We start from the raw sequence: 13246 nt of genomic DNA on the forward strand, positions 1-13246 counted from the left end.
GACAAACTTACTCATAACCTCTACTGAACGTTTGACAAACTTACTCATAACCTCTAATGAACGTTTGACAAACTTACTCATAACCTCTACTGAACATTTATTCCCTAATTGTCTTCTGGCTCTACTGAACATTTGGCTACTTTACTCAGATTTATTAACCAGTTCATAACAATTACTGTACATGTGTTCATAATTAGTTCGTAACCTTTATTTCTCACTTCACATACACTGTCATACTCATAACCTAGAAAATATTTGGGCCTAAATCTAATTAAACCAACTGAGCCACGACACCACGTCGGCGGTCAGACCCGGACGAGTATCATCGCGGCGAATTTGAAAGGTGCCGCTAATTAATTTCACAGGTTTTTACTTGAGTTAATTATCAGTTAGCCTCAAATTTATCTGGTAAGTAAATTAATTGAAATGGGGAATGCGAAACAATCCAGGAAAACGGGGAAACTTTAACTCGGACCAAGGCTTAGTGATCGACACGTGTTAAGCCTTGGTTTTATGACATTTCACGATTTAATTTTTTCTATTCAAAACGTTGATGAATTTTAAAATAAAATGATAAAAATTTGTTGCGCGTAGAATGGAGGGAGGCACCGCGAGTTCCCGGAAAAGTAAAAAATCATGGCATGAATTGAAAGAGGTTGTACGCAGTGTCAGAAGGAAACTATCTCACATTTCCACTAAAGTTCCCACGGGTTTTTCATTCCGTCACTCGCGAGAGGAGGGTTTGGCTTCTAGCCGACTTTATTTCTTGAGCACTTTGGCCAGCGGGCGAGAAACGACTCTCCTCTACACTGACGTTTTTCATTCTGAAAGTGTGGAAGCGGTAGATCCCGTTTATTTTTCTTGGCAACCCCTTTTGGAGTCAACCTTTCAAATCTTGCATCCTTTGGGTCGTTTCTCGCGGGAAGAACAGTTACAATGGGAGCGCAAAAGACTGGTCATGTGGGGGATTACCTCCTATGATTATCATCATCATAGTGGGCGTTTTGTCTTCCCCGCTTGTGGCTCCATTTTTTATTGTGATGATAATGACAGCGGCAAAGTAAGTGTCTTTTGATAAACAGGGTTCATACAAACCTGGAAAACTCAGGGAGATAGCTTGCGGGGCTCCCACCAGGTCCCTAATTAAAAGTCCCTATTTTATTGCAAGGTCCTTAATTTACCCTAAAATCGCCCTATTTTCATAAACCTCAGAAAAAGTACTTATTTTGTCAGGCAAATTGAGATACCAAGAAAAACTGTTGTCACGGTACTTATAGTCTTATCCCTGGTTATATACCCCTGATTCACTGCGTATTTGACTGATTCTATACAATCTTTCCCTTAGTGATCGTGAGGGTGGGAGGGGATAACCACTGCCAGAGAGAGAAAACTTTAATAGGGTGTTTCCGCGAGAGTAAAAAGGGAGAAGAAATAGGGGGCGAAAACCGGTTTTCAGGGGATGTCAACATGGCGTCCTAAGTGGCCAGAGCGGGCAGCCGGCAAGGGGAGAGGAAAGGGGGTAGGTAACTTGACGTCACACGCAAAGACCCTATACCAGTCTGGGAATGTTGGCTACGCTGGGAAATAAGAATATTTTTTAAACTAGCCCTTGGGACCATTGACCTCCCCCCCCCATGAAATAATAAACTGGTCTCCGGAGTGGTCCCCGCCTTTGTTCTCCTATAGATTTGCACTTAATAAACTGGTCCTGAGGACCAGGAACCCCATGCGCTTCTCGAATTTAAAAACTAGTCCAAGCAATTGAGAAATTGGTTTTGGACCAGAGGAAGTGTGCAATTTTCATATAATAAAGATGTCACTACCAGTGGTCCCTTTTTGGTTCCTACTTTTAAAATTTAGGTCCCTATTTTACCAAATTTTTATCCGAAAATGATTTTTTCATCTAGGGTAGTAAAAATACCCCCCCCCCCAAATAATTACCAGTGTCAAGCTGAGACAGGTTGACGGGTTATTCGGGGGGGGGGGGTAGAAAAAATAGGAACCAGAGGGGAAAGGGGGACCACCCACCCCTTTCAGTTTGGAAAGACTCGGAATTTTTAAGAATGATGAAATGCCCTGAAACTCTGTTTCAAGGCGAAATTTAGTTCGCATGAGGTAAACGTTCTGTGGTAGTTTCTTTCTGAGACATACTAGAATCACCGCACGCAGCGGGACACACCTCTACAGACACACACTTATATCATCCCATTGCCAGTATTCTGTGTTAAAATAAGACAAAGTTAAGAAGGAGATAGCGGAATTAAAAGTTAAAGAAAGCTTCAAAGCTTGAAGAACCTAGGATTGGGATATAACTGCAAAAATAGTGTACTAAAGGGAATTTTTGAAGAAAGTATATATCTATTTATATAATTACCCGAAATATTTTGGGTACCCACCCAGCTAACAACTGGCTAGGGGGAAGAGATAGTCTGACGTCACGCAGCCCCTCTCTGGTTCACATTTTTGCGCGTAGAATACTGTTTCCAACCGTTAGGGGGGATGAAACTCCAGTAAGAGATAGAAGGGTGTGACGTTTCAGGGTCAGAATTAACTGTTAGCTTCCTTTTCGTCCTAACTTTTAATAAACGACAGTTACCCGACAACCATTTTTCGGTTAAGCCTAATTACCCGAATACCCTACAAAAATTCGGGTAACCGCTCCCATACCCGAAAACAATATTTTTGATTACCGAACCAGATTTGAAATTGAAAAATCACTACCTCTAGTATTATGTGATTGTATTACATGGGACTCTCACTTATTGTTATTATGTTATTTAACACTGGTTCTGTAAGAGATGCGGGGATGTCCTTCGAGTATGTTATAGTCCTATTTCTCCCCTTTCCAACGATACCAAATACTTTGCATTAAGACAATTAGGGGCCGAGTAATTAAGGAAAGTGTTGTCTTTCAGGCTCCTCCATTTTTTCCTCAAGAAATTCAAAGTTTGAATGTGGGAGCGCGTTTAAATCCTCAAATGTGTCCTTACAATCCAGATTTGATTTGCTATATCTACAATAGCGATTTATGGTTGTACAATATTGGAAATTCCGCCGAAGTCAGATTGACTTTCTCAAAACCTGGTATTATTCTTTTGAAAATAAAATTCATTTGCGAACGCGAACAAAAAAATCTTATCGCGATAGGGGAAGGAAGTTTAGCGGAGGAACCTTTTAGTTCGGGAATCCCTTCCTACGTCACTCAGGAAGAGTTTAACAGATATTGCGGCTTTTGGTGGCAACCCACGCAATCTGACAGTAATACCTATCGTATCTTATACGAAGAAGTAGATGAATCCGAAGTGGAAATATTACACCTTCCATCTTATTCCGAAGAGAAATCTGTAGAAGATTTTCGTTTTCCCAGAGCTGGTATTTGTTATTTATTCATTAGTAGGACTGTGCGAGTCCAAGGACTCGCGAAGCGTTTCAATAGGAATTCGCGAGTGCCGCTAGTCCACCGCCAAATGGCTGTACTTGGCGAGGAGTAGCGTTGGACCAGGGAGAGAGGGAGAAGCCGCCTAATGCTAACAGAACTCGTATCTAGCGGGAAGGGGTTGAAAACGGGGGTATGAAATACTATGTTCTCTCTCTCTACCTTGGGTCATTCGGTGGATCATTGAGCATGCGCGAAGTGACATCACGAATAGTCGCTACATGAGATAAAAAATTTGGATTTTGCGCAGTAGAGCTCGCGGTGGCCCGGGCGATACCACCCCCGTTGGCTGGGAGATTTACTTCCCCCACCCAAAAGAGAGACACCTCGCGCTCTTCACGCGGCATCTCCCTCTCTCCCTGGTTGGACTCGGTAAAACGATTTAAGACTAGCATCGGACTCGGTAAAACGATTTAAGACTAGCATCGGACTCGGTAAAACGGTTTAAGACTAGCATCGGACTCGGTAAAACGATTTAAGACTAGCATCGGACTCGGTAAAACGATTTAAGACTAGCATCGGACTCGGTAAAACGATTTAAGACTAGCATCGGACTCGGTAAAACGGTTTAAGACTAGCATCGGACTCGGTAAAACGATTTAAGACTAGCATCGGACTCGGTAAAACGATTTAAGACTAGCATCGGACTCGGTAAAACGATTTAAGACTATAGCATCGGACTCGGTAAATCGATTTAGAACTAGCACTGTACTCGTCTAACAAGTTTGAACTTTCTTAAAGACTCGCGAAAATTGGAAAATCGGACTCGGCTAGTCCAATTTTCCCGTACTCGCACTTGGACTCGCGACAACCTAAAAATCAGAACTCTCCCACACCCCTATAGTTGCGATGTTTTTTAATACGCCAGAATTTTTTTTGTAGGGACTCCTAATTCTCGATCTAATTTGAAAATGTTGCAATTTTCTTTGAGTCCCGGTGGTCAAATTGAGTATTTAAATACGCTACAATTATCGGAACCTTTAAAAAGTTTATTTCCAAGTTTGGAATACATTGTCAGGGTTGGTTGGCTCTATGACGGACAACAGTCAGTAGCTTTATCATTTTTTTTTCTAGCGACTATCGGGGATTGATTTTAATATTTAATCGGGTTGTTTTTTTTTTTAGCGTTTGGGCGCAACTGTTGAATCGCGAACAAAACGAGCTTAAATTGGTCTTGATTCCTTTGTCTCACTTTGTTCCTCCTGATCATACACTCGATTTAAGCTCCGCCTCCTCTAATCACCTGTCAGATATACTCCTAGTACAAGTTATATATCAAGAAATTTCAAATGTTTGGATAAATGTAAATAAACGAGAAAAATTCAGGGGTGTGCGAGTACTCGTTAAGTTCGAGTACTCGGTTCGAGTATCGAGCCGAGTACTCGACTCGATACTCGATAACAACACATTGAGATACTCGAGACAGATTCGAGTAGCTTTTTAACATCTTAAATACTCGACAAATACTCGAATCCGAGGCTTACAACTATAGCAGACGATGAGTTCATGATCATTTATTTTGAAAATCAAATGTTCAATGTTTAATTGATCACTAACAAATCTTTTTGAACTAGTTAGATATTAGATAATTGAACATCTTCGTTATTTTCAAGAAATTTACAAAATTGCTACTCGACAAGTCAATATTTGAGACTCGATAATTACTCGAAAGAACAAGCAAAATTTGACCTATCTAAATACTCGATACTCGAAAGTATTTTTGAGACTCGGCTCGATACTCGATAAGAAATTAGTTTTCGATACTCGGACTCGGCTCGAAACCGAAAAAACGGGACTCGCACACCACTGGAAATATTATTGTTGGCCTAAAAAAAATCGCCTAATTTTAAAAACCTATTTATTTTTATTGGATTGACGAAAGGTAACGGACGTTCTCCATTTTTTCGCGACAACTAAACGAAATGAGCTAACCTTTCTATGGTCGAGTGAAGAAACGGGTTTTAGGCATTTATACTTAATAACGGTTAAACTTTTAACGGAACAGACGTTAGATTATTCGTCAAATACTTTAATACGTCCGGAAGGTAAAAAAAAAAAAAGATAATTATCTTACAATTATCTCTAATTTAACGACGACTTTTGCAATTGCAATTACGGATGTTGTAGGTTGCGTTGAAAACCGTCTTTTAAAGAAAGTGGCTTTAACAGCTGGAGATTGGGAAGTTTCTGAAAAAGATGTTGTAGTAGACGAAGAACGGAGATTAGTCTATTTTGTAGGCGTTAAAGATACGCCATTAGAAAGGCATCTGTAAGTCGAACATTTTGTAGTTTGAATTAGCCTTATTCCTGATCAGCGCCACCTACCCATAGCGGCGACTTTGAGAACTACTGTTAGCGGCAAGCCAATCAGATGTCGCTAAAATCTGGTGACGTCACTGACTGGCACTCTCGGGTCTTACCAAAAATGACGTCACCAGATTTTAGCGATATCTGATTGGCTTGCCGCTTACAGTAGTTCTCAAAGTCACCGCTATGGGTAGATGGCGCTGATCAGGAATAAGACCGCTAATTAAGTTCTTAAGGACTCGCCAGTACTTTTAAGTTAATCTCAGTGAGCCAATTAAGTTTTCCAGTACTCGCGCATGGACTTACCAACGGGACTCGTAAACCTTAATTAACCATAATGGGTCAATGTTTTAGATACGTTGTTTCGTTGGACTATCCGTTGGTCATTCAGCGACTGACTCCTTTAGGATTTTCACATTCAATCAGCTTAGATATGGTACGTTTTGTTTGTTTGTTTATTTATTTAGGTCTTTTAATAACACCCCCCACCTCCCCGTCCCTGATCCAGGATTGTTCAATGTTCGTTAGCATTCAAAGTAACATAACGCAGCCACCGTTTGGCCAATTATACTTGTTAGAAGATCGCGGTTCCAAAGTGACGCGTATCAAAACGCGTCTCCTAGGTTACGTTCTAGAAGCGACGAGCGCGGCCGCCGCCATTAAAAGCGGCTCTAGTCCTAACGAAGAACCCAATAACGCTTGCAATAGTAGTAGTAGTCCTTCTTCGACGTCGGCCGTGGTGGAATTGGACGTTGAAATCAGACAACCCGAAGTCTTCAGCCATCAACTGAAATCGGGACATTTAGTTTACGGTATGATCTTCAAACCGGTCTACATGGAAACGGGTAAAAAGTATCCCAGCGTTCTGACCATTTACGGTGGACCTGAAGTACAATTAGTGACAAATACATTCAAAGGAATGAGGTAAGCTTCTCATCTCCATTATTCTCTATCAATTTCCTCTATGTCCATTTTTCTCTATCAATTTCCTCTTTATCTCCATTTTTCTCTATCAATTTCCTCTTTATCTCCATTTTTCTCTATCAATTTCCTCTTTATCTCCATTTTTCTCTATCAATTTCCTCTTTATCTCCATTTTTCTCTATTAATTTCCTCTTTATCTCCATTTTTCTCTATCAATTTCCTCTATCTCCATTTTTCTCTATCAATTTCCTCTTTATCTCCATTTTTCTCTATCAATTTCGTCTTTATCTCCATTTTTCTCTATCAATTTCGTCTTTATCTCCATTTTTCTCTATCAATTTCCTCTTTATCTCCATTTTTCTCTATCAATTTCCTCTTTATCTCCATTTTTCTCTATCAATTTCCTCTTTATCTCCATTTTTCTCTATCAATTTCCTCTTTACCTCCATTTTTCTCTATCAATTTCGTCTTTATCTCCATTTTTCTCTATCAATTTCCTCTTTATCTCCATTTTTCTCTATCAATTTCCTCTTTATCTCCATTTTTCTCTATCAATTTCGTCTTTATCTCCATTTTTCTCTATCAATTTCCTCTTTATCTCCATTTTTCTCTATCAATTTCCTCTTTATCTCCATTATTCTCTATCAATTTCCTCTTTATCTCCATTATTCTCTATCAATTTCCTCTTTATCTCCATTTTTTTCTATCAATTTCGTCTTTATCTCCATTTTTTCTCTATCAATTTGCTTGGCAGGCATTTAAGGCAACACTTATTAGCCGCGGAAGGTTACGTTGTAGTAGCCGTTGATTGCCGGGGTTCTAAGCATCGCGGACTCCATTTTGAGAGTCATATCAAAGGGAGAATGGTAATTAAAATTTTTAATTAGAGACGCGCGAAACTGGACTCGCCGCCCGAGTCCAATTTCGGAATTTCCCCGTATTCGCGAGTACAGCGACTCCTTAAAACAGTCCAAACTTGTTAGCCGAGTCCAAGGCGTGTCCTTAAAACAGTCCAAACTTGATAGGCGAGTCCGAAAACATTTTACACCGAGTTCAAATGAAAAAATAGCCACGCTTTAACGTTTGCTAGTGTCGTTTACCGAAAGCTCGGTTTAAGTTGACGAGTCGCGAAGTAGAAATGGACTCGCAGAGTACTGTTATTAACCTTTGACACGGGACTGGCTAGTACTCGCGAATTCCTAGGGTTTCGAAAATAATGTTTGACATATTGAAAGGGAACTGTCGAAATCGAAGAACAAGTGGAGGTTTTGCAATGGTTGGCTGAAAATACGGGTTATTTAGATCTAAAACGCATCGCCATTCATGGCTGGTCTTACGGTAAATTAATTTAACCTAGGAGTCAACCGACCTTAACCGTACCGGCTTTTTTTTTTCTAAAAACACTGTTATTCATTTATAATCAGGAGGTTATTTATCATTGATGGGATTAGCTCAGAGAGCGGATTTCTTTAAATTAGCCATCGCTGGCGCTCCGGTCACCAGCTGGAATCTTTACGATACCGGCTACACGGAGCGATACATGGGAACCCCCCAAAATAACCCTCACGGTTATTCTAGCGGTTCCGTCTTATCTTACGTTAATCAGTTTCCAAATGAGTAAGTATTTATATTATTAGGCCTAAGTAAGAAGGCGGAGGCGGCGTTTAACCTTAAAATACTTAGGGAGAATCGTTTGGTGATTATTCACGGTTTGAAAGACGAAAACGTTCATTTTATTCATACCAGTCATCTAGTTAGTGCCTTGGTCAAAGCTGGCAAACCTTACCAATTACAAGTAAATTATTAATTCCGTTACATTCGCAAAAGAACCCGAGCCGGAGCATGGATTAACTAACGCTAGGGATTGTTCACTAACTGGGTTTCCCATGTAATTCTATCGCCAACTACATGTTCCGATTTATTCCTTGATTCCCCTCTTCATTCCCCCAATTTATTGGACTAAAACGGATGTAGATATAGCGCCATCTCTCGGCAAAATAAATAGTTTTTGCCCAATTAGCCTTATTCCTGATCAGCGCCACCTAATCATAGCGGCGGCTTTGAGAACTACTGTAATCGGCAAGCCAATCAGATGTCGCTAAAATCAGGTGACGTCACTGACGGGCACTCTAGGGGTCTCACCAAAAATGACGTCACCAGATTATATCGACATCTGGTTGGTTTGCCAATTACAGTAGTTCTCAAAGTCGCCGCTATGGTTAGGTGGCGCTGATCAGGAATAAGGCTAATTTAGGCAGTATTTCAATTTTGACGTCATAGACCACGTGATATTTGGTCCAATTTTCTTATAACTGCCTGTTAGGGATAGTAGCTGCTGCTAGGGGGCGTTTGGAACATGGATGCGTTATCTTTTTGGGGGAACGAACTATCCCTAGCGTTAGTTAATCCATGGCCGGAGCTTCATTTTAACTGAAAAAAAAATTCGTTTTATATTAAAGATTTATCCGAGTGAACGACATAGTTTACGACACTTGGATTCTAGCGAACATTACGAAGTCAGTTTGCTGAGTTATTTGCAACAACATCTGTGATTTCTTCCGCCGCGTTAATTAATTAATTAATTATGAGATTGACAAATTAATCCCTTTCGCAAAAGTGAAAAATTTATATATTTAAAGATAAAAAGTAATACTAAACTATGATTAAACAAATATTATAGCCCTCGAGGGGCTTGCCAACCAATCCATAAGAAACCCCTCCCCCTTCCCCCCGCGTAACACGCTATCCTTATAAACTTTGCTAAATCTTTTAGTTAGTCTTGAAATTAAAAGTTAATTAATTTATTTTAAAAGTCGCCGCGCGTCATCAAATAATTAATTTTAAAACTTGCCCCGCCCCCAAACCTTTTGATTAAAAGAAAATTAAAATTAAGATTTAAAAAATCGTGGATTGTATTATATAAGCCCCTGAAATGTCCGCTAGCCATTTGTTTGTTTGTTTGTTTGTTTGTTTGTTTGTTGAGAAAGTAGGGCAGAGTCTAGCTTTAAAGAGAGTCCGCTCTTTTTACTTTTTTTCCTAAGTTGCAAATTAAATAAAATTTGCTCGTTAATTTTAAACTTGTTTCGTCTTTAATTTATTTATTTAGTGTTTTTTATATAAGCATACGTAAGTTTATAAGATACGTTTATTCCATAAGTTTGTAATCTCTGGTAACTTAGAAACTGGATCGAGCTTGTCAGGACGAAGTGAATGAGGTAGGTCGGTCGTAGATTCGAGGTAAAGTAGCGCGACTCTGGGCATGCGTGAATTTTGTAGCACTGTTATCAGTCACGTGTTATTCCTTAGATTTTTGGGAACGTACTTTCCCAAATAGTAAAACGTAGTACCAAGAAGTGATATCTAGTTTATTAGGGAGCAGGTATAAGATGTCTAAGTATTCGCGCGCCATAGTCCCAGTCCCCCTTTCAAAATACAAGGGGGGACGTAAAAGGAGGCGCCGGGCTATTTCGCCTCTTCTCAGTCGGAAAATATGACTGTAATTTTCGTCACTCGCGTCGTCGCGCTGACGTGATTTTTCAAGAACCAATGAGATGCTTTTTGTAATTTAGAGACGGCGGGGATTGACTCCGGACAGGCTACGTTTGGACTGGAGATAAAGCTGGAAATCTGGCGAATTTATACCTTCTCTCTGAGATACTAGATATAACTTCTTGGTACTACCCAATGGGAGGCTTTTTGAAAACGTACTTTTCTCCCTTTGGGGTATTAAAATTTCCTTCCCTCTCCAAGAAAGGCTTTTGGCGCCATCTTGCGGCGTAACAGTCTGTTATCGATGGAAGTAAACGTTGGTTCCCCTGCTTAAAATCACCACGTGACATTGCCCAATCACTACTCCACGAAATTGGTAACGCTACTGCTTTGAAATATAGTCCTCGATGCGCCCGTACATCCCTTAAATTAACCCCCCCCCCAAATCGAGGGGCTAATAACTCAAAAATTCTTACGTGAAATATTTTTCTAAATAATTGACGACGTTTATAATGAATTTTAGTAATTAATATAATTTAATTTATTAAACTTGATTTTTAAATGTACATAATACAGCACCGTTAGTTTTATTTGAGCATCTTAATTTTAACAATATTCTACAACTATGTTTATAGTTTATGGCAGACTTTTAAAATAGTAACATTAAGCTATTTAACTACAGGCTAACAAATTTAATTCTATACATATAAATACTACGTAACGCCATTCTATCTCTTAATATATATTATATATATTTATGTTAATACTATATTATTATTATTTATATAGATAATACTTTAGTAATGCACTTTATAAGGTGTTTTCGGCAAAGTATGGCACTTGAGTAATTATACAGGGTGTTACAAAAAATGGGGTCAATTTTGATTCGAAAATGTAACTTTAGTGTTTTAGGGATGACCCCTTAATTAAACTAGCATTGCGTCACGTGTTCAGTTTCTTCGCTTATTCCTACCCTCGTGAGTCGTAACTTGTTTAGGGGTGTCCCATTAAGGCGCGATGTCATAAAAGTTTAGAACATTTTCGATCCAAAATTGATGGGGTATACAAACCGGTCCTGTATAGGCTTTGTAAGCTAATTTTATTTAAAAGAAAAATTAATTTGATTTGCCTGAGCTAAGTGGCGATATTTATCTTCTAAAAAAGGCACGTTTTTATTAAGTTAAAGATATTTTAATATCTTTTTAATCTAAGGAGTGATTCCGTGGAGTGAATGAATGCTGTCGCGAATATTTGAAGGCACCTGAAATGATTAGCTAGCTATGGCTACCCTGAATAGATTCCTTCTTGGCGAGAATATAATTTGAGAAGAGCTTTTGACGATGGGTGTTTCGGGTTCATTGACCGCGTAAGTCGGGAATACAGAGAAAAGAATGGTTTCGCTTTTAGGGACGTTTTCGTCCAAATGAGAATTGGATCTGGAGATTTTTAGCGATTCCCTTCGAACCGCTTTCCTCAATTCTTGTTTGGCTTTGCGAACTATGCAAGCCATTAAAGTTACGCTAGCCAATATCTACGAATCAAAATTTGCAGTTAACAATTGGCTAGAAGACTCAATGGGGGTCTTAACAGCCTTGGGCCCCATATTCGAGTAAAGATATAAATCATGGGGCCTCCTCCACAGACCCCTGGGCCAGTGCCCATCAGGACGAACGGAGAAGACGGCAACCGGACCCGACCATTGAAGGGGGGGGGTCAGGCTACCGTCTTATCTTCAGTTTGTACCTGTATTAGTAAAACAATGTATCCAGTTGCGGCTGTAGTTTCGTCCGTCAAAACCTCTTCCATGGAACGTAGAGTGGTCCCCAAGTAAATGTTTATCAGTTGCGTTGGTAGAAGGCCGACGAGTGACGCGAATAGATAGCTTGGAAGTCCAATTCGGCTAACCTGCACGCGATGGTAGCACGGTAATTAGGCTTGAATCGCCTATAATTCGTGGTATTACTTAAACTCACGGCAAACGCGGCATTTTGAAGTCCAAATGGAATCGGACTAAGTCTGGAAACTAGAATGATTTTGAAAGCTTGCGTACTCTTCATAACTTCGATCATGGAATTGATCAAGCTAACTTTGGCCAAATGAGCCCTGATCGGTCGGCTACAACAAGCCCTCATGGAGATATGGGCTGTCGCTAGACCCAAAGAAACGGATATAGCCGTGACCAGTAAGCCACTAATAAACCCCAAGTGATATCCGCATCCGATGTTCAGCAAAATGTAACCCCAAACGACGGGGAAACAAACGCCGATGTAGAGTAGGGTGAATACGAGCCAAACCAGCCATTGATCTTGGCCTTCTAGCCATAAAACGCAATTACGGACGTAACTTTTGCCCAAAATGAAGAGAGACACGACTAGGATAACTGGAAGTAGGATAGATAGAAAGGAAAACGTGAATTGGCTGACTGATTCGAGAAACGAAGACACTGTAATAGGGCTGGAATTTTGCGTCGAGGTGCTGCTGCTGCCAGTATTGGCGCTTTCTTCGTCCTCCGACTCTCGCTTCGGCGATTGAATACTGACCCACGTGAAATCGGTCAAAACGGAATCGCTGCGACATTTATGCAAGGCTCGAGGATGGTTTTCCGGACTTAACGGAGTGGCGCTTATCATTCGTGGGTCAAACGCGTTCAACTTATCGAGGGCAACCATTTCACGAACTTAAAATTAAACAAAGATTTAAGTAGGGAGGGTGAAAGAGGAATATCGAGGACATTCTTTAAGGTAAAGGAGCGCGATCAATGATTTTTCAGGTTCAACATTCTTAACCAGGGTCGCGAAATGAATATCGATTAGGTACACGTGACTTTTCACATTTACACCCACGTGGAACTATATCCTTTAACAGAATTGCGCAATAGTATTATATCAATTTACGTCACAATTGCATTCATTTTTATAGGCCTGTTTTTTCTCCGAGTGCCTACGTGTATATTTTCACCTCAAATCAATTATACTTTTGACAGAGCCGACATTCAGGGTGAATCATCTCCATGTATTTCCTACGGGCGCCTGTAGAAGACTTTTACCTTGCAATACACCAAAACGCCCTATAATCTCGAATAGCAAGTAG

At 40.0% G+C, this 13246-nt stretch overlaps 2 protein-coding genes across 3 annotated transcripts; one reads left to right on the forward strand and one right to left on the reverse strand.

Moving 5' to 3' along the window:
* Nucleotides 1-101: 101 nt before the first annotated feature.
* On the forward strand, nucleotides 102-9744 carry LOC149651274 (dipeptidyl peptidase 9). 2 transcript variants are annotated; one of them, XM_089848109.1, is made up of 15 exons: nucleotides 102-408; nucleotides 595-1060; nucleotides 2916-3084; nucleotides 3148-3372; nucleotides 4319-4481; nucleotides 4562-4739; nucleotides 5319-5481; nucleotides 5564-5705; nucleotides 6098-6179; nucleotides 6252-6667; nucleotides 7422-7533; nucleotides 7903-8005; nucleotides 8092-8284; nucleotides 8351-8462; nucleotides 9127-9744. In XM_089848109.1, the coding sequence occupies exons 2-15, from the start codon at nucleotides 596-598 to the stop codon at nucleotides 9217-9219; spliced, it is 2616 nt and encodes an 871-aa protein (XP_089704235.1). In that variant the 5' UTR covers nucleotides 102-408; nucleotide 595; the 3' UTR covers nucleotides 9220-9744. The 2 variants fall into 2 exon arrangements, with proteins under 2 accessions (XP_089704235.1, XP_089704236.1); XM_089848110.1 differs by having other exon boundaries at nucleotides 102-343.
* A 953-nt stretch (nucleotides 9745-10697) lies between these two features.
* Nucleotides 10698-13246, reverse strand: LOC149651275 (transmembrane protein 64). The gene is made up of 3 exons (XM_089848113.1): nucleotides 12130-13246; nucleotides 11900-12061; nucleotides 10698-11687 (listed from the first exon to the last, which is right to left on the reverse strand). The coding sequence occupies exons 1-3, from the start codon at nucleotides 12823-12825 to the stop codon at nucleotides 11427-11429; spliced, it is 1119 nt and encodes a 372-aa protein (XP_089704239.1). The 5' UTR covers nucleotides 12826-13246; the 3' UTR covers nucleotides 10698-11426.

Source organism: Phalangium opilio, unplaced genomic scaffold (assembly GCF_054372755.1).
Source record: "Phalangium opilio isolate 3A_F unplaced genomic scaffold, DU_Popi_V2 ptg000082l_1, whole genome shotgun sequence".
In the NCBI taxonomy this organism is placed as follows: Eukaryota; Metazoa; Arthropoda; class Arachnida; order Opiliones; family Phalangiidae; genus Phalangium; species Phalangium opilio.